At 39.7% G+C, this 25,995-nt stretch overlaps 1 protein-coding gene across 3 annotated transcripts; it reads right to left on the bottom strand.

Annotated features, from left to right (window-relative positions):
• STT3A (STT3 oligosaccharyltransferase complex catalytic subunit A) lies at nt 1-25,995 on the bottom strand. 3 transcript variants are annotated; one of them, XM_077894065.1, is made up of 18 exons: nt 25,838-25,995; nt 23,428-23,554; nt 22,076-22,136; nt 18,401-18,522; nt 17,869-18,014; nt 16,226-16,316; nt 14,048-14,154; nt 13,010-13,174; nt 11,439-11,619; nt 10,505-10,660; nt 9,105-9,196; nt 7,908-8,063; nt 7,491-7,679; nt 6,568-6,684; nt 6,360-6,462; nt 2,386-2,574; nt 1,446-1,561; nt 1-598 (listed from the first exon to the last, which is right to left on the bottom strand). In XM_077894065.1, exons 2-18 carry the CDS (start codon nt 23,513-23,515, stop codon nt 560-562), a joined length of 2,118 nt encoding a protein of 705 aa, XP_077750191.1. In that variant the 5' UTR covers nt 23,516-23,554; nt 25,838-25,995; the 3' UTR covers nt 1-559. The 3 variants fall into 3 exon arrangements, with proteins under 3 accessions (XP_077750191.1, XP_077750192.1, XP_077750193.1); XM_077894066.1 differs by having other exon boundaries at nt 25,787-25,917; XM_077894067.1 differs by having other exon boundaries at nt 25,756-25,891.

The raw sequence follows: 25,995 nt of genomic DNA, 5'->3' as shown, positions 1-25,995 counted from the left end.
TGACTTTCCTGCCCAGAAATGGTACTCCTCTGGTTCCACAAACATTTATTCATTTAATAAAAGTTTACTGAGCACCCAATATATGCAAGGCATTGTGCTAAGTGCTGCAATTTTTGAAATGACAAAATTGTTTGTACATGTACATGTGAGATCTGAGCTAGTCCTTGATAGTGTTCCTGATTTGAGAGAGACAGAATGCCCCCACATGGCTCATTTAGGGAGCTAAAAGCATGGATGAGGTTTGCTTTCTTTCCTTCTATCAGCCCAGCACAAATTTTTGCCTTTCTCAAATCAGTCATAAGTCAAAACAAATAAGGCACATTTAAAAAAAAAGGTCCCCCCTTTAATTGACCAAAGTAAAGCCATGACATTTCATTTGGTAACCTGCTCAGAATTATAAAAATCATTCCATTTGGCCCAGCCCATCTGCCCAGGCAAAACTTCCAGAAATTCTAATCCCATCGTGCTCTGTTCTCATAAACTGCATATTTAAAAAACGTCTTCAGCGTCCTAAATGTGACGCACTCAGTGCGAAGCATATCAGAGCTGGATGTAACATTTATGTCCGTGATAAGCCTCGATTATCCAGGTCCTTTACCTGCAACATAAAGAATGTCATTTTAATATTTACAATCAGGTCAACTTGGGAGAGCTTCTCTACTGGGCTGGGTTCTGCTGCTTGGTGTGGTTTTGGCAAGGGCTTCAAAACCAGATCATTGAATTTATTCAATGACTAAAAGAGCACTGGTTTGAGACTAGCTACTCTGCTTCCTTTTGTTTTGTTTTTTTAAGATTTTTTTATTTATTTATTCATGAGAGACACAGAGAGAAACAGAGATGCAGAGGGAGAAGCAGGCTCCACGCAGGGAGCTTGATGTGGGACTCCCTCCCAGGATTCCAGGATCATGCCCCGGGCCAAAGGCAGACACTAAACCACTAAGCCATCCAGGGATCCTCTCTGCTTAGCCTTCTGCAGTATTTCTGAGAAGCAGTATAAATGCTACCTGCCAAATATATCAAGGGTTCTCAATCTTATGTAAGAGATATAATGCACTTCTGTGTGATTCTATGCCATAAATTCCTCAGTGGGAGAGATGCAAATGTAGAGTACATGCACACACACACACCCCCACCTAACCCACACACACACACTTCCTTTTTTTTCCCCTCCAGGCCTGACAATCACAAAAACAGTTCAAGTACAGCCCCAACTGGAAAAATATCACTGTAACCACAGCCAAAATGAGAGCAGACGAGGGTGACTACTCTTGAACAACAATCTAAAATAAAAATAGTAACATTCTGAGTTTTAAGTACTTTTCTGACATTAGAAATGTCCCATATTAGAAATATACGGCCTATTTTTTTTTAATACGGCCTATTTTTAAGCACTAGAACCAATCCACAAACATGAGAGTTGCTTTCTCAGTGTAGCGTCTGCTCACCTTATATATCCTGACTAGCCAGTGTTCTGTGGTATATGCTTCCTCCAGGACATCAAGTTCAAAGTCTTTATTCCCAATCTCAGCATTCCGGACACGGTCAAAGCCAGGCGGACGCTCTAGAAAGGGACAAAAAAAAAAAGGAGAAACACTTCTTTCTACAGTGCTGATTTCCTAAGGAAAGAGTAAATCAATTTGGCAAATCATGTACTAATTGGAATATTATTCCTCAGCCTGATATTTGTTTAGAGAGTAGGCCCCTTCAGAAAAAGACATTAGGTAGTTAGAACAAATCAAGTGTAACCCTGACTCAAATCCTCTCCAAGTTAATGCTTGGCAAAGTCCATGGAGGCTAACTCTTCTAAGAGATAGGGGTCTGATTTCCCAGTCCCTCCAATCCTGAGGATTGCTACCCAGAGGCCTCTGTGTTACACTAGTAACCCTTCCATGGATTAGAGAAGAACCCATCAGAAGTGAAAGGCCTGCATCCGCTTCAGGAATTGTCCCTAGTGCAGAAAAAGAAATTAAAGTCAGAAGGAAAGACCTAACCTAAATCAGGTTAGTCTCCATGCATTTGTTTAAAGCAAAGTCCCTTATGTCACTGTATCCCCTCCCCCCTTCGTTCCTCTCTCCATTGCAATACCTTTTACTGAGAGGCAATAGAATGTAATGAGTAAAAAGCACAGAATCTAGAGCTAGACTACCTTAGTTTAACTTAACTCTGCCACTAGTTAGGTAACTCTGGACAGGTAAGTATCTTATTTGTACCTCAAATTCTTCATACATAAAATAGAAATAATATTAGTATCTCTGTTTTGGGTTGTTGTGAGAATCGAAGGAATTAATAGATGTAAAGCACTTAGAGCAAATATGTGAAAAAAACTATACGTGTCGGCCATCACTGTTCTTACTGCTATTACTAACGTTATTACGAATCACTCACTGGCTTCTGTGTAGACCTGTCCAAAGCGGTAGTAACACATCTTGTACATAAGGCAGTTGAGCAGCACTGGAGAACCCTCACGGTCTACACGGAATTCCCCAGTTGGAGTATAATAATCGTGTTCCTTAATATGTTTGCCTGTGTCTGTGCTCCCTCCAATCCGGACCATCCACAGAAACTTGTTGATGTCTAGAAAAAAGTAGAAAGAGAACTGCTGTGTCACAAAGGTTGCTAAAGCTGAATTACCAAATGAAAGCTACTATTTATTTACTTTTATTTTTAATTTAAGTACAGTTGACATACAGTATTAGTTTAAGGTGTACAACATACTGGGGTGACATTTGAAAAAGCAGCCATTTCTAAGAAAATCCCTCAAAATATTTTTCTAATGGGGAAATATTTTTAAAACAGGAAACACAATGTGGGGGCAAAACTTTTCCCTCAAAATTCTGAAATTCGGGGCAGCCTGGGATGCTGCCTTTGGCCCAGGGTCTGATCCTGGAGACCTGTGATCAAGTCCCATATCAGGCTCCCTGCATGGAGCCTGCTTCTCCCCCTGCCTGTGTCTCTGCCTCTCTCTCTCTCTCTCTCTCTCTGTCTGTCATGAATAAATAAGTAAAATCTTTAAAATAAAATAAACTAGGAATTCCATTCTTTAGTAGCATTATATAATGTTCAACAGAAGAGGGCATCCCCAGTGGCCCAGTGGTTTAGTGCTGCCTTCAGCCCGGGGTGTGATCCTGGAGACCCAGGATCGGGTCCCACATCGGGCTCCCTGCATGGAGCCTACTTCTCCCTCTGCCTGTGTCTCTGCCTCTCTTTCTCTCTGTGTCTGTCATGAATAAATAAAGAAAATCTTTAAAAAAAAAAAATGTTCAACAGAAGACAAGCAGGATAATGTTCATAAGAGCATCATTCATGACAGTGCCAAACTGAACTCATCAACACTTAATACTCATCAACGCTAAAATGCATATATTATGCTATATTCACACAATTGAATACTACACAGGATTGAAAATTAAGAAATTAGGGATCCCTGGGTGGCGCAGCGGTTTGGCGCCTGCCTTTGGCCCAGGGCACAATCCTGGAGACCCGGGATCGAATCCCACATCGGGCTCCGGGTGCATGGAGCCTGCTTCTCCCTCTGCCTGTGTCTCTGCCTCTCTCTCTGTGACTATCATAAATAAATAAAAATTAAAAAAAAAAACTTAAAAAAAAAAAAAAGAAAATTAAGAAATTAAAAAAAAAGAGAGAAATAAATTATTATGACCTGCAACATGAATGAATCTTGCAAATACATACTCCTGACCAAAAAAGCCAGAAATGAAGGGTACATACTATACTACTCCATTTATACAGTTCAAAAACAGGCAAAAATACATTTATGTCAAAACTTGCCAAATTACAGATTTTAAATATCTGAAGTGTACAATATGTTAATTATGCTTTAACAAGTCTGTTTAAAAAGCAAACTGATGGCCTTAGAAGCCAAGATAGTAGTCACCCTTAGAAGATGGCGGTTTGGGGGGTAGATACTCTGAGGGGTATGAAGAGAAATTCTAGGACACTAGTAATGTTCTGTTTCATGATCTGGGTGCTAGTTACATGGATATGGTTCCCCTTGTGAAAAGAGACCATGCTATATACTTATAGTAGCTGTGTTTTTTAAAATGTCAAACTTTAATGCAAAGGTCACTTTTAAAAATTGTATAATTTGGGCACCCCAGAGGCTCAGCGGTTTAGCGCCGCCTTCAGTCCAGGGCCTGATCCTGGGGACCCGGGATCGAGTCCCACATCAGGCTCCCTGCATGGAGCCTGCTTCTCCCTCTGCCTGTGTCTCTGCCTCTCTTTCTCTCTCTCTCTCTCCCTCCCTCCCTCCATCTCTCTCTGTCTCTCATGAATAAATAAATAAAATCTTTTAAATAAATAAATAAATAAATAAATAAATAAATAAATAAAAATTGTATAATTTGAAACCTCTTCATCTCAGCACTTTCTTTTATGTTAAGTTACTTTGTCAAGTGTTTCATATGCTAATTTCCCACACAAAAATTACAATATGTTCCAAATGACATTCATTCTTACACCATCATTAAGCATACTTCTGTAAACCTTTATAGGCAATAAAAGGTTGACTGGCTGAAAGTGGTTTACCTAACAGTGCTTAATGCTAGGATTTCAAGAAATTATCTCTTTTTACCACATATAATGTGTACATTCATATATATAAAAATACATATACACATAAACATACACAAGCACTTTTCTGTAGTATTTGGATATGTTGTGACTATTAGAAAACCTACAAATAATTATACATAAACAGTGCTGTTGCGATTGTAAAAGTTCAGATCCTTGGACACATGTCCATGGTATCATCGTTCTTCCTGCCTGTACCAGAAACGCATGGAAACCAGTCTTCTAACTTTACACTTGGCACTTTACCTATACTATATACACAGACCGATAATCTAAAATTTAAACATCTCTGGGGCGCCTAGGTGGCTCAGCGATTTGGTGCCTGCCTTCAGCCCAGGGCATGATCCTGGAGACCCAGGATCGAGTCCCACCCACATCGGGCTCCCTGTATGGAGCCCGCTTCTCCCTCTGCCTGTGTCTCTGCCTCTCTCTGTGTCTCTCATGAATAAATAAATAAAATCTTTAAAAAATAAATAAATAAAATAAAATTTAAACATCTCTAAGAAGTAGTCTATATTCAAAGAAAACTAAGAGAGAAAGATGAGGTAGTTATTTAACTGCAGGAAAACAGAAGTCATTCTAGGTAAGAATGTAACCTGGTTAGAATGTATACTGGTTGACCCAGGAAGGAATGTTTAGATAGTCACGATCTTCAAAATACCTTATTTGGAGTTAACCAAAAACTAAAAACTGACTCTACTAAGAAGAATCAAGAGGAAAAGGAAGAATTGGGGAGTGATAAAAAGAACGAAATTCCTTCTCTATAATTATAAGTTGATACAGCATATCTAAAATGATCAATGAACAGAAGAACATACATATTTTTAGAAATATAAACATAAGTACTAGAATAAACAACTGAAGAAATAATTGCATCTGGAAACTGATGTCATAGGGAGTTTAGGTTTAGGGACTAGGTACTACATACCAGGTTTTATTGTAAACCTGCAAAAGTATTTAATATTTTCAAGTATAAAAAGGTATTGCTTTAATTATTTTTACAGTTTTTTTAAGGCAGAGAACCACATTTGACAATTCTTCTAAAAATATGGTTTTCCTATTAATCACAGGGAACATGGTAACATATGCCAGACACACACAAGTATGAAACATTTTAAACTGGCATATGAATCTATGGCTGAAAACCACTAAAAATACTAATTCTTAAGTTCATATTGAGATGCTATGTTCTTTTTGTCCCATTGTGTTTTACTTTGCTATTACTTTCTGTTTGTTTGGTTTATACACACTGTGAAATGAACACAATAAGTTCAGCTAAGCTTTTTTTTTTTCTTTTTAAAGATTTTATTTATTCATTCATGACAGAAAGACAGAGAGAGGCAGAGACACAGGCAGAGGGAGAAGCAGGCTCCATGCAGGGAGCCCGATGCAGGACTCGATCACGGGACTTCAGGATCACGCCCTGGGCCAAAGGCAGGCGCCAAACCACTGAGCCCCCCAGGGATCCCTCAGCTAAGCTTTATGTTGTTTATCGATTATGGAACTCTTAGGTCTTTAGACCATTCTAGCAGGCCACACTCATGAGAATTATTTACTTTTACCTCTTACTTGTTGCCAAAAAAAACAAAAAAAAACAAACAAAAAAAACAAAACAAAACATTAAAACCCTAAAGTTCCAAATACTTAGGAACTTCTCCAACCAAGAAAATACATCGGTATTAGTAAAAAAAAAAAAAAACTGAAGAGTAGGAGATTCATCTTGTTTCCTTAGACTCTATGACCTATAATTAAAAATAGAATCAAGTACATACCATCAGAGGAATACCCAGTAAGGCCTCCAAAAATGACCAGCACATAGCTAACATCAAGCTCCCTCATGATCTCATAGGCTTTTTCTTCTGTGGATGCCATCGCCTAGAAAAATAAATGCATGTTTCTCAGAGCAAAATTCCAGATCATATGATACCTCAGAAATATTTCCCACTAGTCCCTGTGTGCCAAATAATCCCTTCACTTTACCTGTCCTACTCGAGAAATATGGGTATTATTCCATGTGTTATTGTCCACTAAAATTGTCCGATTCGCCATAGCTGTAATCTGGTAACCATAATCCCACCATGACATGACCTTTGCATCCTGAAAGATGAATGGAAAATGAAAATGAGCTCGCTGCCTCCAAAAGTCAAATACGAGAGAAGAACTGGAAAGGCATCTATAGTTAAGTAAGGCCTAACCGAGAAAATAAACCTTGTACTTGGTCCTACATTTATAATATAATCATGAAATCTCACTGCAAATTATACAGCATCTAACATTCACAACACTTTTAATTCAGATCACCTTTTATAAGCAAGAATAATAGAATGGTAGGTATAGGGGGCTGTGTAATAGTTCCAAAAAATAATCTCATGTCATCAGATAATTATATTAAATCTTTAATTAAAGTCACAAAAACCTGTTAATATAAAGATGAGAGGGAATACAAACCACGGAATATGATGGACAAGAATTGAGAAATTCATACAGCTTTGACTCCTTAAGAGTCTAACTCAGAAATGCTATTCCCAATAGTTACTGCCAAGAAAATTACTTCAGATTCTCAAAAGGTATAAACCAAATGTTGCAAGTACTTATCATCAGGTGATCACTTTATGGAAAATTTCTATCTTTTTTTCTTATTTCTATTTTCTGATTTCTTTTATAATTGGGATGGTCCACCTCCTGATAAAAACACCATGCTGTCAGAGTATAGATGATTACTAGTAAAAATACAGAAGAAATCCTGAAATGAATGGAGGCTGACTTTTAGGGCTTATTCAATACCAGGGTTCTATAGTTCCAATTTCTCCAGGCTTTCCACCCATCTAAAAGCTATATGATTATCACAGCAAATGTCTCCCACTTCCCCCTACCCCTCAGTCCCACTCCTCTCAAATCTTAACCTCTGGAGTATTGTGACGAAGCCAATAGTATGCTTCTCGGAAGTCATCAAAAATGATCCTACTGCCATCCCCACCACGGGCAGACAGCACAATAGAGGGAGAAGAGTAGGCCTCGCTGGTCACCCAAGTTGAATGAAAGGTGTAGGTGATGAGAAAGAAAGCCATGACCAGTATCATTCCACTTGCCACCTAAAAAAGGAAAAACTATGTCATAAAACAAATTAAACTAACACAATTCAGAACTGCTTCTTACCATACAATATTCATAAGATGAATCAAAATGAGTCAGGGGCTGTATGAGTTCACTCTGGCCACTATGATAACACTCTACTCCCTCACTCAAGAAATAGGTACACACACACACACACAAACACACACACACAGAGTTTCCCAAGCCTGTTCTTAGTTAATTCTCACTTCATTCTTAATTGGGTATGTAGAATCCTGTTGCTTCTTGCTCTTTTTGTCTGGACGACTTATGTCCAAATTCTTCATGTAAGTGGACAGCACCTGGGAAACTCCAATGCCAGAAAGAATGCACATAACAGGTGCCAACACTAGCATTAGACGCACCTGAAAGAGACAGAAAGCAAGCAAAAACAGTCCAATCAGCATTTTACAAATTACAGATTTCAAAATATTAGTATAGCATGATATCAGTTCAGTGGTTTATTATTTTATTTATTTTATTTTTATTATTTTATTTATTTTACTTTACTTTACTTTATTTTATTTTATTTGAGAGAGAGAATGCACAGAGCAAGAGGGAGAAGCAGACTCCCCACTGGGCAGGAAGCCCAATTCAGGGCTCAGTCCTAGGACCCGGAGATCACGATCAGAGGCAAAGGCAGACGCTTAACTGACTAAGCCACCCAGGGGCCCAGTTCAGTGGTTTTCAACAAACAGAGTTCTCTATAAAAAAGATCAAAATAGGGCAGCCTGGGTGGCTCAGCAGTTTAGTGCTACCTTCAGCCCAGGGCGTGATCCTGGAGACCCGGGATCGAGTCCCACGTCAGGCTCCCACATGGAGCCTGCTTCTCTGCCTCTCACGAATAAATAAAATCTTAAAAAGAAAAATCAAAATATGAGAAAATATTTGCTGTATCTACAGAAGTATATATTTCTTGAATTGCTTTTCAGTTACATATGTACCTATGTATATGTGTTCCTAAATAATGATATGTTAAAGAATACATGTAACTATAGTTTAAAATTTTTTAAAAAGCATGAGAAATGTAGTCTTACTACAATATATAAATTCCCTCTGCTTTCAACAATCTAACACTTGGCAATCCTCCCTGGACCTTAGGGAAAAAATGTCACCTCCTTTCTTAAGACAATCAGAAAGAGAGGGGAAAAAACATGTCCACGGTTGCTTTCTCCAACAGATATATAGTGCCTCTCCCTGACACAAGAGTATGAATCCAAGAAAACTGGGCCCCACAACCAGACTATATGAGTGCATCATATATCCCTGGGAAGGATCAGTAATAGTAAGCAGCTTTATAACTCAGCCCCCCAAATGCTCCAAAGGAAGCATGTGCACAATCATCAGTACATCCTGAATCTTGCCATGCCCCTCAGAGTCAGGGGCAGAACTGTAGCATTCCTCACCATGACAGCTGAAAAGTACATGCTGGTTACACCATACATGATGATGAAAATCCGGGCATCAGACAGGTTGCTAAAGCAGTAATACAGACCAACTACAAAAGTAAAAATAAAAACAAGTAAGCAATTAAAATAAATAATCATAGATACATGCAAAGACGTTTATACAGAACACTTTAAAATAGCAAAAAGTTAAAAAACCATCTAAATATCCAACATAAAAGAGATGGTATATTTACAGAATAGAATACATCAATTAAAATATTGCTGCAAGATATTATGGATCATTTACCTTCTTTACACATCTCTGTACTTAAAAAAACAAATAACATATTTGTCATATCTTTACAATAATACTAAATAAGAGAAAATATGATTCTTTATAAAATGAAAAAAACTGGGGAAAAATTGGATCATCTCATTTTTATTCAAATTTTTTTTTTTATGATAGTCACAGAGAGAGAGAGAGAGAGAGAGGCAGAGACACAGGCAGAGGGAGAAGCAGGCTCCATGCACCGGGAGCCCAACGTGGGACTCGATCCCGGGTCTCCAGGATCGCGCCCTGGGCCAAAGGCAGGCACCAAACCGCTGCGCCACCCATGGATCCCCTCATTTTTATTCAATAAATAACTGGATGAGGGGGGCCTGGCTGGCTCAGTCAGAAAAGCAGGTGATACTTTATCTCGGGGTCATGAGTTCAAGCCCCCTGTTAGGTGTAGAGATTACTAAAAAAAAAAAAAAAAATTTTTTTAATTAAAAAAAACTGAAGTAAATGAATAAATAACTGGATGAATACACATCAAAATGTAAACAGTAGCAACAGATGTGTGGTGAGCCCCTGAAAGTTTTACTTTTTTTTTTAACTTGTCTACATTTTTTACAATAATCAACTTCGTAAAAAAAAAAAAAAAAATTTTATTTTATTTAAAAAAATAAAAGAAAAGAAAAGGCAGCACCCCACCACCAGCAAATCCAAAAACATACGGACTGGTTAGAAGATAGGTAGCTGTGCTGTTACAATCAGCCATGCCTATTCTCAAAATTCAGTACTGTCAATAAAATAAATGGGGCAGACTCATGGATAGGAGATGGGAGAAGTATACTGAAAATACCCAAAAATAAAAACAAAAACCTGAATGCAAATTCAAGTTGAATTTTAACTTATAATAGAAATGAACAGAAAACGATGAGGCTCTGAACTTGCCAGCATCTCCAACTGTTCAACTTCTGACTTCTACTCTGCTTCAAATATTAGAAAAATGCTTAGCCATCCTTTGTACTGCACAGGGTAAACAGGCAAAAACAGAAACAACAACAAAACACAAGAATGAAGGTAATTTACTTATTTCAAATCAAACAGTGATTCTTTAAAAAAGCCACTTCAGAACACAAGGCAGACAGACCTGGAAACATGAAGACCAGAAGCTGTAGGTCAAAATAGTAGGAGGACCAGGTCGTGGGCTGGTGCTCAGACACAGAAGCAATGATGGGGATGTTGTTCTTAGCATAAGAAGGATCCAGCAGTGAGTAGAAACGACCCGTCCAGGGAGATATTTTTCCTGGCAGCAAAGAAGCAACAAATATTTCACAATCACTCTTGAAACAAAATAACCTCTGATCCTAATCACAATTTTCCATTTCAATAAGAGTCTCTGAAACAGAGAAGTATTTTTTATTAAAATGCCATCAATACTTTGAGAATTTTACTCCATCCTTTCTTTCAAACTTCAGAGTATTTTTGTCAGCATAGCCAGCAGAATAAAGTCAGGCTGTATATAAACTCAGAGATAAGAGGCAAAAGTGCTTTCTGGAAAGATTTTAGGTCAAATTCAGCCAAACCATGGCCAACTCTATAAACTAAGTCAACTACAGCCTCCAGTGCTGCTCCAAAGTAGACAACACACAGAGACTTGGGCAGAATCAAATCAGCCTGTGAGAAGTAAGGAAAATGAAGCAAGCTAAACAGCCATGGTTTAGTGCAAATGGCATTAGACGAGGCCATGTTTGCACAGTATGGCCAGCAGTGTTGATTGATCTCTCCCACCCTACCAGTAGAAAAGAAAAAGAAAAAGAAAAAAAGAGGAGGAAAATTAGCAAGGTGAGATATAGTCCTTTCACCAAGTGTGATATTTCTGACATTAAGAGCTACTCTAATGAGATATTCTTAACTACACAGAATCCAAACACTGGGCTGACAAGTGGGCTAAATGTGAAGAAGCAGGACTTTTTACTCTTAGGAGGGAAAGAACAAATCTTTCTGTGGTCAAGAAATAACCCATATTTTTGAAGTTTATTATATGTTCCATATCCATTTACAAAAAATGTGAGCCTGCATACCTGTCAGCATGAGGAGAGCTCCCACGGTGAGAAGGACAAAGCCTACCAGGGAGATGACACTTCGGAAAAGAACTTCAAACTGCTGTGGATTCAACTTGCTGCGCAGATAATCCACAAAGGCATGAATCTGGCAGAGACCAAAGACCCCAAAGGCTGCCATGTGCTCTGATGAGAGGACGGGCTGTAGATAAAAGCATATATATGACAATGCTGGAAAACAATGGATCCAGCCTAGACCTGAATTCTCCTGACCTAGTTCTGACCAAACAAAGGGTCAAATGAGTTCTGAGGCCTCCGAGGAATTAGGGCCAATTGAAGGGAGAGTCTAATTCACCTGCTGCATTTTCCAAAGAGTATTTGGAGTCCTCCAAAGCATACCATACTCTATCATAATCATACCTCTGGCCTTTGCTCAGGCTTTCTTTAGCCTAGATGGCAATTTTCTCATTTTCCCAAAATCTGCATTCACAGAAGTTCTCATCACTCAAGGCCACACATTTCCTCCTAATCTGCTAAACTTACTCCTTTCTATGTTCCACGCACCTTAGATCTCTTCCATTACTTATAAATTCTTTGCTTAGACCAGAGGTTCTCAAACTAGTGAGCATCATAACCATGGGGAGGGCAAAGAAGAGAGGGTGTTAAGACACAGAATGCAGAATCCGCCCCTAAAGTTTGATTCAGCAGGTCTCTGAGAAGAACCCAGAATTTGCATTTTTTTAATAAAAAATTTGGAATTTATATGCTTCTTCAGAATACTTATATTATTATTTTTTGTAACTTCTACCCCCAGTATGGGGCTCAAACTCACAATACCAAGATCAAGCAGCACGCTCTACTGCCAAAGTCAGCCAGCTGCCCCCATAATCTGCATTTCTAACAAGTTCGCATTGCTGCTGGTCTAGCAATCACATTTCCAGAGCTGCTATATTATAAATATAGACAACTGCATATACTTTTTTCCCCACAAAATTGCAACTTCCTTAAAGACCAGGATCATATTTTTAATTTTTACATTTCCCACTGATTAGCAAATTGCATACAGTAGGTGATCAGTAAGGAAAATACTGCTGATTTCTGAATAAGGGTTCTATTTTCATCAGAATTTCACACGAGAAATTAAACACACCACATCATTCTCCGGTTTCATAGTTGTCTCTTAACCCTATAAGTAATGTGGTTAAAATGTTTGTGCCTTGCGTCCTAAAGGACTTTCACACAGGTCCCATCAAGAAGTTCAGGGGTCATTACTAATACATGGGACTCATCAGCATTAAAAAGGACTGGAAATAACTTTGCATTTATACCAACTCAGCTCAAAATAGCTCTCCTCAACAAATCTAAACCAGATTAACAGTCCTTAAATTCAAACATTATGGAACAAATATTAACATGCTCTGGAAGCAGACTTCAGTGACCAATGATTCTGTTGCTTCAGTTAACACAACAGTCCAAGGTTAGACTGTGAATAAGTCTTACTCTCTTCATCGGAATCCAAGACAAATCAAGCTACTTGGAGCGGTTTAGAGAAAGTAAAAGAAGCTAAAAACTCTATTCAATCTAGGACTCACCTGAAAACCCACAAAGGAGATCTGCATGGAAAGAATGGTGCCCAGGCAGTAAACAGTACAGTAGGCCACGTAGATCCGGTGGGAGAAACGTCCTGTGAGCATCAGCACCAGTACATGGAGAGGGATTAAGTTGATCAAGAACACATAACCTCCCCATGAAGAGACCTATGACAGGATAAAAAAAAGAAGAGTTCCTCTGAGCACTCCTGCTCAGGCTACCACTATATTTAGGATATTACCTGTGACCTTGCAAAGAACATCTCTTTACAGTAACTATAAACTTTATTTATGCCAAGTGGCTTAGAGAGTTTAAATAACTGACTTCTGGGATGTCTAGGTGGCTCAGCACTTGAGCACCTGCCATCAGCCCAGGGCGTTTTCCTGGAGTCCTGGGATCGAGTCCCATGTTGGGCTTCCTGCGTGGGGCCTACTTCTCTCTCTGCCTATGTGTCTGACTCTTTCTCTCTGTGTCTCTCATGAATAAATAAATAAATATTTTAATAAATAAATAAATAAATAAATGATTTCTTTCATTAAGAAAATCAAATTCACACCTATTACTGTAATTCAACCCCATATTCCCTATGCCATCATGATCACAAAAGAAGACTTTTGTAACTCAACACTCAGTTAATCTAGATGCAATCTATTCTAACACTATATGGAGGATTTAAGGATACATAACAAGTGGAAGCAATTAAGTGAAGAAGTCTAAGTAAATACATAAGATTGAACAGGAAAAAAATATATTAGAAAAGGAAAAATTTAAAAGGAACATATTAGAAAAGAGAGTTGGCCAACCAATATCCATAGGACATATACTATCTGGAGAACTTTAAAAATTAAAAACATTATCTCTATCTTGCTATTACACAATAGATATCCACACACCTGTCTTGGATGGGGCTTTGTAAGGACATAATAAACAATAAAGACTTCTAGCCTCCAATCTATGGTCTCAAAGCCCAAGAGCTAGTTCCAATTTATATCAGTTGATCTCAATAGAAACACTCATGGAAGAAAGGAGGGAAAAGTTACCATGTAGAAATAAGCAAGGGCACACTTCGCTGCCCAATAGATGGAACCAGTCTTTACTGCTTTGATCCACATGTAGTAGGTGAGTAGCATGCAAAAGATGGCAATCCCTGCAGAAAGAACAGAACAAAAATTTAGTAAAAGGCCATGCTGGTACAATATTTAAGAATACTGTTCTGGGGGTGCCTGGGGAGCTCAGTCAGTTAAGCATCTGCCTTCAGCTTAGATCATGATCTCAGGGTCCTGGGATTGATCCCTGTGTTGGGTTTCCTGCTCCATGGGGAGTCTGCTTGTCCCTCTCCCTCTGCCCCTCCCCCCAGCTCATGTTGTCTCTCATAAATAAATAAAGATTTTAAAGATTTTATTTATTTATTCATAAGAGACACCGAGAGAGGCAGAGACACAGGCAAAGGGATAAGCAGACTCCCTGCATTGAGCCTGATATGGAACTTGATTCCAGGACCTCAGGATCATGACATGAGTCAAAGGCAGCTGCTTAACCACTGAACTAACCCAGCATCCCAATAAATAAAATCGTAAAAAAAATAAAAATAAAAAAAGATATTGTTATGATTCTTATCTCAAACCTACTTACTCAATAACAGTGTAATTATTTTACCTCTTATCATTTGTTTCCTATTAAAAAGAAGCCATAATAGTATCTATTACATAAAAGTATTGTGAAGACAAATTTAATTATTGCATGTAAAGGACTTAGAATAGCACCTAGTATAGAGCAAGTACTCAGTAAACGTTGGTTGTTATTATTACTATTCCTTTCAGGCACTAAATTCCCTGTTAGTGTGGTCCTAAAGATACTCCATACTAACATGCACCATCCTGTCTCTACCTCTTATGCCTTCATTAGCCCTTTCCTTAATATTTATCTATTGAAGTCTTAACCCCAGGACTTGGTTCACTCTCAGCTACTTCCAAAAAGTCTTCCTTCATCTCCAAATCTGAATTATCTCTCCTTTCACTATATTCCCAAAGTACTTGGTACATACCTTTCTAATAACATGTATACTACCTACCTCTTGTGCATTATTATAGGTCTATAATTACCTTCCATAATAGATTATGAACCAACATAATTTTATTCATTATCATTGTAATTCCTAATTATGAGCCAAAATAATCTTACTGATTACCTATAATACCTAACATTATATTTTCCCAATAACATTCAATAAATACAGGCCATACTGAAACAAGTCAATAAAAGTCATTAGGGATTTAAGAAAATCCATTTCTCAGGGTGCCTGGGTGGCTCAGTCAGTTAAATGTCTGCCTTCCGCTCAGGTCATGATCTCAGAGTCCTAGGATCAAACCCTGATTCAGGCTCCCTACACATCAGGGAGTCTGCTTCTCCCTCTCCCTTTGCCCCTCCCCTCCAAGACAGACTTGTAGTCTCTCTCTCTCTCTCACTCCTGCTCTCTCTCTAAAAAAAAAAAAAAAAAAAAAAAATTTAATTTAAAATTTTAAGATTTTAAAATATTCATTTCTCAAAGCATGTGGCTGGTTCATTCAATAGACATCCAACTCTTGATCTTGGGAGTTGTGGGGTTGAACCCCACCTTGCTGTACAGATTACTTAAAAATAAATCTCGAAGGAGCACCTGGGTGGTTCAGTCAGTTAATCATCTGCCTTCAGCTCAAGTCATGATCCCAGGGTTCTGGAGTCCTGGGATCAAGCCCTGTGTCAGGCTCCTTGCTCAGCAGGCAATCTGCTTTTTCCCCTCCCTCTGCCCTTCCTCACCACTTGTGCTCACTCTCACTCATATAATGAAATCTTTAAAAGAAAAAATAAAAAATTAAAAAGTAAATAAATCGATAAATAAAACCTTTAAAAAATATATCCATTTCTCTTATCTAGGAAAACAAAGCAAATGATCACGATGTTAACATAATAGTAACACTCAACACTAAACTATCTACTTTTATGCCCAGAGAAGAGCCAAAAGCCTTATATAATGAAAATTACCAGCTACCTTTCTGGAGGAGATGACAGAGAAAGATATAAATTTGTCTGAGGTCCCTTCTGGCACATTTCTAATCTTCTAACCCAAATACCATTTTTGCTACTGCTAAACATCAGATATGAATTCAGTTCTACTGCACTTCCTGAAGATCTACTGAATAATGAGATGAACAGATTATCTTCAGCATTTTAAGTCTTACCTTCATTATCATAAGAACCAGCCACAGATCGAGAGATATACCCAGGAACTACAGCAATCATGGCAGCAGCAAGAAGTCCAGCCCCTGCATCCTGAAAGAAAAGAGAGGTAACAGGAAGTTAACAACATCTACTCATGAGAGAAAGAGAGGATCCACTAGTACATTATGCTTATAATGGGCCCAGAGAACTGTCCAACACTTTCCAAGATAGAAGTGATGCTAGAAATGTTTGCAGCACAAGAAAACTAAAAACATCACAACTAATTCCCCATGATGATACCAAGACTGAAACTGAATACACATAGGCTAAGGACAGACAAATCATGCAAGCTGTCAGACATCAGACATTGCCTCAGAATGGGCTGTTTGGCTGCAGTATTCCCGGGCTTATGAGTCCCTATCCCTAACAATATCTGCATGCTGTCAAAGAGTCACACCTCTAAAAGGTATGCAAGAATAGACAATTATTTAAGCTAAAAAGCTAAAAGGTGACCATCTATCTGGAGTAAAGATCCCAGGAGCTTGAATAATAAAGTTGGAACATCACAAGGCAAACTGTGAGCTCAGAAGAGAGGAACAACAAATATAAGCCATACTCCAAAAGAGTAAGGACTTGTCTGTTGGTAAGAGTCAAATTTGGAATGAGGGCAACAAAGGGAAGGATGAAAAGGTTTCCAAACTACACTCAACTTTCCCAAGACCTCCTACTAGTTAATCACCTCTATGGGATCTCCCTGACACCATAGCCACAAACTAAGAATAGTATCCAAGTACCCTGGATCAGCAGTGCAGAAACCTAGAAAAAGAGAGGCAGGGGATCCCTGGGTGGCGCAGCGGTTTGGCGCCTGCCTTTGGCCCAGGGCGCGATCCTGGAGACCCGGGATCGAATCCCACGTCGGGCTCCCGGTGCATGGAGCCTGCTTCTCCCTCTGCCTATGTCTCTGCCTCTCTCTCTCTGTGTGTGACTATCATAAATAAATAAAAATTAAAAAAAAAAAAAAAAGAGAGGCAGTATAATGGTGCCTACTACAAAAGTGGTTTAATAATTTTAAATAATGTTAAAAAAAATCAACAAATAATTGCTGTGCATTTCCAATAGGAAAAATTAACCATTTTGGAACACTTTTTGTAGTTATTTTTCCTCTCCCTTAGATTGTGAGAACTTTTTTTTTTTTTAAGACTTTATTTCTTTATTTATGAGAGACAGAGAGAGAGGCAGAGACACAGGCAGAGGGAGAAGCAGGCTCCCTGAGATGAACCCAATGTGGGACTTGATCCTGGATCCCAGGATCATGTCCTGAGCTGAAGGCAGACCCTCAGCCACTGAGCCACCCAGGCATCCCAGGTTGTGAGAACTTTAAAATCTAAAGCTCACATTTTGCATTTTAAATGTCTTTCTTTTCCCTTATGTAGAAATTTATATTTGACCTTCAAATGTTCTCTAATAAGGACAAAACAGTTGCTAATAACAAGAAACCATATATCCAGGAAGGGGCTGGAGTGAACCCTGTAATTCAGCCTTGCCAAAGCTTTCTTTAGCCTCTGGTTCCCTGCCCTTCTGAGGCTCTCAGTCCCCCACCCTTTAATCTACTACAGGAATTCAACAATATTCATTCCCAAGCCTATCACCCCAAATCCTTCACCTTGAGCTCTTTGGTAAGGTGGTACGTGACGATGGTGGTGAAGGAAGAGAAGAGAGGGGCCAGGAACACACAGACATTCCGAATGTCGATGGTGATGTGGAAAAAATGAAGTACATGGTAGATTGCAGCAGAGGTGATCATTAAGCCTGTAACAGGAAGAAGAAACCCCAGTAGGTTATCTTAGTAAGACAAAGAGCTTTAAGGGAAAGAGAGAGAAAATCAAAAGTATCAATAAAGTGATAACATAGGTCTTGACAAACTCCCAGAAACAGACACAGTAACTGTGGTAGACCTATAAATTTCTCTCCTAAGAATTCAATCAGGAGTCCAGAATTTATGAAAATCCACCCATCCCCATTTCCCACACGTGTTTGCCTATATACATAAGATCCAATTTTAGTAACCTGTAATCAGAATAAAATTACAATTGCCACAAAATGAAGATATTAGAAATAAGATAAACTGTTCCATAATATACAAATACCTTATTTCTATTAAAAAAACTTTTTTTTTAAATTCCTGTTCCTCTCACCTGGATAAATTGTTCCTCCAATGATTCGTCCCAAAGGGTACCAGGCCCGGTCATCAAACCAGTTATGGAATTTATAAAATCCCTCTTCAGCCAGGAACCGAGTAGTCCGATAATTAAAGTACCTATGGCAAGAAAGAAAGGATCTGTGTCTACTCCTCTTTGTACTCAATACCAATTTGCAGAGAATTTTGCTCCTCAGATTACACCACTAAGGAACTTACCATTACTCTAATAAAAATCAGTTTGATACCAAAACATGCCAAGTATGAAAATCATTTTACATTACCGTAAGTGCCCTCATTTCTAGCTCCATGCTTGTCTCAACTCAAGAACTACTTCTCTCAGAAGGAAATGCAACTAGAGCCTAACTCAAGCAGGATACTTCACTAGCCTGGCAATTAGTAGGTATTAACATCAGTCAGAGAATTCAAGCACCAAAACACAAAACAGCTGATATGTAGGCATTAATAAATTTGGCCCTTTCCAAGAGAGAGGAACATACAAAAGATCATTTTGATACCACATAGGAAGATACATGGATAACATCAAGAAATGGGCATCTCTAAAGATGTTGGTGTAACACCATACACACCTTACAATTTTTTTAATCCACTCAGTAACACAAATGTCTTTAATGAGTGTTTAAACTTACAAGTCCTACTCATGTTATTTAAAATAGTTCTGGGTGCAGCCTGGGTGGCTCAGCAGTTTGGCACCTGCCTTCAGCCCAGGGCGTGATCCTGGAGACTCAGGATCAAGTCCCACATCAGGCTCCCTGCATGGAGCCTGCTTCTCCCTCTGCCTCTGTCTGTCTGTCTCTCATAAATAAATAAAATCTTTAAAGAAAATAGTTCTGAATGCCACTCATGTAGTAGAATAAAAATATAAATTACACAAAAATATTTGAGGGGGACACCTGGGTAGCTCAGCGGATGAGCGCCTGTCTTTGGCCCAGGGCGTGATCCTGGGGATCCAGGAACAAGTCCCATGTGGGGTTTCCACATGGAGCCTGCTTCTCTCTCTACCTATGTCTCTGCCTTTCTCTCTGTGTCTGTCATGAATAAATAAACAAAATCTTAAAAAAAAAAATTTGAGGGACGCATGTCTGGCTCAGTTGGTCAAGTATGTGACTCTCAGGGTTGCAAGTTCAAGCCCCACATTGGGTGTAAATTACTTAAAAATAAGATCTTAAAAAAATATATTTGATATAAAATTCTTAGAGTTATACATGAAAAGACACAATTCTTTAAGTCCAAGGTATATAACCTCTTCTCAAGCTTATTTTATTTAAGTTTCTTATTTTAAAAGAAATAAGGGGGAAAAAATAACTTACAAAATTAAAAATAGGGACGCCTGGGTGGCTCAGTGGTTGAGTGCCTGCCTTTGACCGAGGGCGTGATCCTGGGGATCCAGGATAGAGTCCCACGTCAGCTCCCCGCATGGAGCCTCCCTCTCCCTCTGCCTATGTCTCTGCATCTCTCTCGATCTGTGTCTCTCATGAATAAATAAATTATTTTTCAAAAATTAAAAATAAAAATAAGAACATCAACATCTCATCACCAAGGAAACACAGATCAAAACCACAATGTGGTATCACCTTACATCTGTCAGAATGGCTAAAATCAAAAAGAAATAGCAAGTGTTGGTGAGGATGTGGAGAAAAAGCAACCCTCATGCACTGCTAATAGAAATGTTAACTGATACAGCCACTGTGGACAACAGTACAGAGGTTCCTCAAAAAATTAAAAATAGAAATACTATATGATCCAGTCATTCCTCTACTGGGAATTTACCTAAAGAAAATGAAAACACTAATTTGAAAAAATACACACCGTATGTTTACTGCAGCAATGTTTATAGTAGCCAAGATACAGAAGCAACCTAAGATTCCATCGATAGATGAATGGGTAAGGATGATATGGTATGTATGTATATACACACACACACACACAGGAATGTTACACAGCCACAAAAAAAGGACGAAATCATGCCATTTGCAGCAACATGGATAGACCTAAAGAGTATCATGCTAAAAGAAAGTCAGAGAAAGACAAATACCATACAATTTCACAAAAATAAACAAAAAACAGAATCAGACCTGTAAATACAGAGAACAAATGGATGGTTACCAGAGGGGCAGAGATGGGGGCATGGGCTAAATGGATGAGGCATGGGAGACACAGGCTTCAGTTATGGAATGAGTAAGTCAAGGAAATAAAAGGCACAGCATAGGGAATATAGTCAATGACATTGTAATAACAGTGTATGGTGACAGATGGTAGCTACATTTGTAGGGAGCATTGCATAATGTATAAACTTGTCCAATCACTATGATATACACCTGAAACTAATGTAACACTGTGTACCAACTACATTCAAATAAAAATATAATTTAAAAAGTAAAAAGAATAAGAAAAAAAAGGAAAAAATATAAATTAAATAAAAATAATTTTTAATTACTAAGGGTAATGATGACTAACCACCCTTCCTGCCCATCCTTCTAACCCTATTTCCTTCTTGGTCAGTCAAGTTTTAGCAGCTGAAGTAAGCAGAAGTAGCAGATGGCAGAAATCTCTATCCTTCTGTTTGTTGCTAATGAATGTTATTTTGGTAACTGTCAGAGAAATACAGGGATGAGGGTAACAGGCAGTCAGTATGTGTGAGAACCATGTCCTTTACCTAAGCGCAGGTAGGGCAAGGCAGAGGAAGTACCAATTAGTGGGAAGAGGTCTGGACTGGGGTCAGAACCCAGGCCTCGGTTTCTTGCTCCACAAAAGTAAGCATCAAATCACAAGATCTTTACAGTTCCTTCCAGTTCTATGGCTACAGAGCAGACAGTCCCGTTCTCCCTGGCCATCTCGCTTCAATATTTGTTCATGTAGAGAATCTGAAAAAAAGCCTTAACAGTCTGGTGATCAAGAAACAAAAGGATAGGTTTCCTCATTCATGAGAAATAAATACATAAATTGATTTGAGAGACCCCAAAGAAAATATTTTATGCCTCCAGAGTGCTTTCAAATACTTACAAAAAATAACAAATTTGCAAATCAACTTCTGAACCAATGCAACTGAAATATGGTACTTTTTAAATATTAATGATATTTGAAGAACCTATGATTCTAGCTTTCCAGATTTTTAATTAGGCCTTAACTTTAGGCAATACAATATAGTGACTCCAGTGTCCAGAGACAGACACACCTAGGTTCAATGTAAAACAGAGCTTGAAACAAAATGAACTCTCTCTCTCTATATATATATTTTTTTTTAAATAAACAAAATTCCTAATTGAACTCATGACTCTACATTTTCCCCAATGTCTTAGAACTTAACCAAGAGGCCCAATTTCTGTCATTTAAATTGTTAAACAAAAAGTCATAAATCTCAAGTTCATGACTTATGATTTTCTTTTGAGCCTCAAACACACATCAGGCCCCTTTCCCTCAACCTGAATCACTAACTGCTGACCAACCTGAGTAACCAGACTTCCCTTAGCCTGGCCAGAAAATGAGTTTCAGAGACTTACTTATCTCCACTGGAAAACCTGAAGGGTTTTCACCCTAAATATATATAGGAAGCACATCCCCGTCACCAAAAGCTGATTAGAATCTGAGATCTGAAACCCACTGAACCTGAATGCTCCCCAAAGCAAATACCAGACGAAGCAAAAGTACTTACGGGTCAAACTCATGGATGACACTTTCAAATCTCAGGACGGCAAAAAGACGAGTGGAGAATGCTGCAAAAGCCAGAGAGTTAATATTTTAATGGTACTGTGCCATGAAAAGTAATAGTAGATTATAGTATTATAGAGGTAATAGCATTATCCAACACAGAAGTAATAGGAAATATGATCCCTAAACAGGTGCCTGGCTGGCTCTGTTGATACAGCATGTGACTCTGGATTTTGGGGTCATGAGTTTGAGCCCCATCTCTGGGGTAGAGTTTACTTTAAAAAAAAAAAAAAAAAAAAAAAAAGACCCCTAAATAAAGTATTTATCCATCTCTCCCACATAGGAAAAACAAAAGTACTTCACTTTTTATTTTTTATTTTTTTTTTTTTTAAGAATTTCACTTTCCCCTGAGAATGACACCTACATTTTCCAGGTAGGTAGGACCCACTTTACTTATTATCAAGGCCTGTAACAATGCATTCACCTATTAATACTGCACTCAGCCTACATGGTCATCTTTCTTATATGTTGACCTCCCCTCCCCACAACTAACCTTTACTTTGGAGCAAACTAAGAGGTAAGGCAAATCAAGACCACACTAATGACTCATAAAGAACTAGAAAATCTAAAAAAAAAATAGACTAAGTTCTGAAGAGATTTTCAGAAATAACTAAAGTAGGCAACTAGACTGAAGACAATTGTCTTTTACAAAATTCAGTATCCAAGGGTTCCCAGTATATCTTTTAGTTCTAGGAGAAAATAGAAGTAGCAAAGCATGCCTCCCATTCTTTCCCAGATGACCTCTAGCCCTGACTTTTATAATCTTTTTTTTTTTTTTTAAGATTTTATTTATTTATTCATGACAGAGAGAGGCAGAGACACAGGCAGAAGGAGAAGCAGGCTCCATGCAGGAGCCCAATGTGGGACTCAATCCTGGGACCCTGGGATCACGCCCTGAGCCAAAGGCAGATGCCCAACTGCTGAGCCACCCTAATCTTTGTTTCTTGTATTTTGTCTTCATAAAATTACACTGATGGATAACAGTAAAAAGATAACATCACAATCTACTGAAAAGAACAAGGTATTCAAGAAAGCCATTCTTGGGACGTCTGGGTGGTTTACTCAGTTAAGAGTCTGCTTTCGGCTCAGGTCCTGATCCCAGAGTCCTGGGATCAAGCCCTGCATTGGGCTCTCTGCACAGTGGGGACTCTGCTTCCCTCCCCCTGCTTGTGCGCACACCCACGCACGCGCACTCTCTCTAAAATAAAATCTCTAAAAAAAAAAAAAAAAAAAAAACCATTCTTGATTCTTTTGAAGATTTTCTCCCCCCAAAGAGAGGTCTACATGCACACTCACATAACACAGCAGCCATCGACAGAATGAGAAGCTTCAGAAGTGTGTCCTGCTTCTCATAGGACAACCGCAAAAATCCCAGCTTAGTCATCTTGACATCAATGGATGGCAACAGATGACACTCAAATAGCTGAAATGGAAAAATCAACACTGTGAGATATTAAACACTTTCAATTTATCTAATTCACTTTCATATTTTATAGTGGCAAAAAAATATCAGGCAGACAGGAGCTAACGAACACACCAGAGAGGTCAGAGCTAATACCAAGACCCAAGCCTTGCCTCAAGTACGACTGCCTGGCAAGAAAGGAGGGATAAGTCAAGTCTGTGTGTCAAAACTCAAAAGGAGTGACTGGACTCTTATCACCATAATTCTGCTTCCTGCTCCTTCACAGCTAACAAGTACATGATCACTACTGGCAACAGCATGGTACAACAGGAATAAAGAGCAAACACAGGAAAGGAAAAAGGGGGGGTTAGGGGAAGAAATGCAAAGAAAATAGGAAAGACTGGAAATGGAGATACAATTAAATAGAGAAAGGGAGCACTCTAGAAAAAGCAGGAATGTATGAAAGAAACCAGGAAATGAATATTGAGTACAGAGGAAAAAGTAGAAATCAGAGAAAAGTCATGATTGAATATGCCCAATTTATGGTCCTACATTTCAGCAGCAACTGCCTAGCTACAAGCTGCTTTCTGTTCCAAATCCCAATGGGGTAGCAGGGTCAACTAAAGAGCATGACTGATGACTAATGCAGGTAGTGATGCACTCAAGAGGGAGACATACGCATCCACCATCACTGCGCTTCCAATCCCATATATCGCGCTGCAACTACTGCTCCTATCTATAGCCACTTCCAACTGCCCATCTCAAGACATGTCTGTAACTGACACTGCTGATCGAAGCCACCGATCGCAGAGACAGCTCACGGAACTAGATGACAATCGGAGGGAAAAGAAAATTTTTCCTACTGAATCTGGAAAAGCTCAGAGAAGAAAAAAAAAACTAGATTAAAATAAAACATCAAAGGAAGGAGGTTAGCTATTTCTGTTTAAGACAGTGCTACCTGGGGCACCTGGGTGGCTCAGTCAGTTGAGCATCTGCCTTCAGCTCAGGTCATGATCTCAGGGTCCAGGGATCAAGTCCCCTGTTGGGCTTCCCTGCTCAGCCAGGAACCTGCTTCTCCCTCTACCCTGTCCCTGCTCATGCTATGCTCTCTCTTGCTCTCTCAAATAAATAAAAAAAAAAATATTAAAAATAATAACACCGTGCTACCTTCTTAAACCATAAGCTGATCAAGAGCTAAATGATAAAGAATATAGTAATAAGGAGATGCAACATTGTTCAAGACTTCGGGGGGGGGGGAAAGGTCTTTTTCTCACTATTAGCTGGAGGAAAGGGGGGGTGGGGGAGGAATAACACCAGACTAGGTGGAAAGCAGAAAGAATCATGCATTCCCTGCTCCAACAACATCTTCTCCACAATCAACTGGCTCAGAGGGGCGGTTTCACGTGTGCTTTTAAATATACAGCCCCAAAGAAAACAAACAAACAAACAAACAAAAAAACCCTTATCTTGCAGTAAAAAACAAACACCTAACTCCAGGGAGTCAATAATCCTGCCACATCTCTCAGGTTTGTACTCGTTTTTCTGGAATGCCTGAAAACACAAACATGTCTGCACCGCTGGGCTGATACCAGCCACAGACCTAGAGGACTCAACGGAAGGAAAGGAGAGTAAGGAGAACCTCTAACTGAGGAAAGGAACTCGAAATTTAAGTCAGGACCTAAAGAGAGTTTTTTCGTAGTGGACTCTGTTTTGTTTTGTCTTGTTTGTTTGTCACGCTGCTAAAGCAAATAAAAGCAAAGGCACTTTGAAGACCACACGGGGCATCTGTCCTCCTCCCCAGCGGGGTCCGCGAGCCGTGCCATCCTAGTCCCACCTTCGTCCTGGTTTCCAAGCCGGCAGCTTCCCCAGCCCCGTCCGCCCACCCCTTCCTCGCGCCCTCGCTTCCCCCCTCCACGCCCCTCTCTGCTCACTCCAGCAGGTCCCAACCGCCCGCCTCCCGCCTCCACAACTCAACCCCTCGGACGCTGCCCATCGCGGGGCAGCCCCCGGCCCGCCGCATCCCGAGCGCCTCCCCCCGCCGCCCCGGGACCGGCCCCAGGACGCGAGCTTTCCCGCGCCCTCCTGTGCGAAGCGCACGCCCCATCCCGGACCTTCACACCCTTGCATTCCAGGATGTCCCTACCCCACATCCCACGCCCCCTCCTCTGCGAGGCCCCGGACTGCCGCTTCGCACACCCCACCCGCCGCCATCAGAGCCCCACCTCCCGCTCTCCGTTCAGCTCCACCAACAACCTGGATTGCACCTGCAGCTGGCTCTCATGTTACAGCCTCCGGCCTTCTCACCTGGCCAGCGTTCCCCAGGAATCCGCTCGGCTCCCTCTGCCATCCGTTCAGCGGCGCACCCAACCCCGGCAGCGGCCCGGTCCGCCTCCTGGCCCGCTCCCCATTGGCTGAGTCAGGCTCGATGCCGCGCTTCGAGAGAGCGATAGGATGGCGTGGCT

Source organism: Canis aureus, chromosome 3 (genome assembly GCF_053574225.1).
Source record: "Canis aureus isolate CA01 chromosome 3, VMU_Caureus_v.1.0, whole genome shotgun sequence".
NCBI lineage: Eukaryota > Metazoa > Chordata > Mammalia > Carnivora > Canidae > Canis > Canis aureus.
Note: the sequence above shows the minus strand (reverse complement) of the source record. Positions and strands in the feature narration are given on the sequence as shown.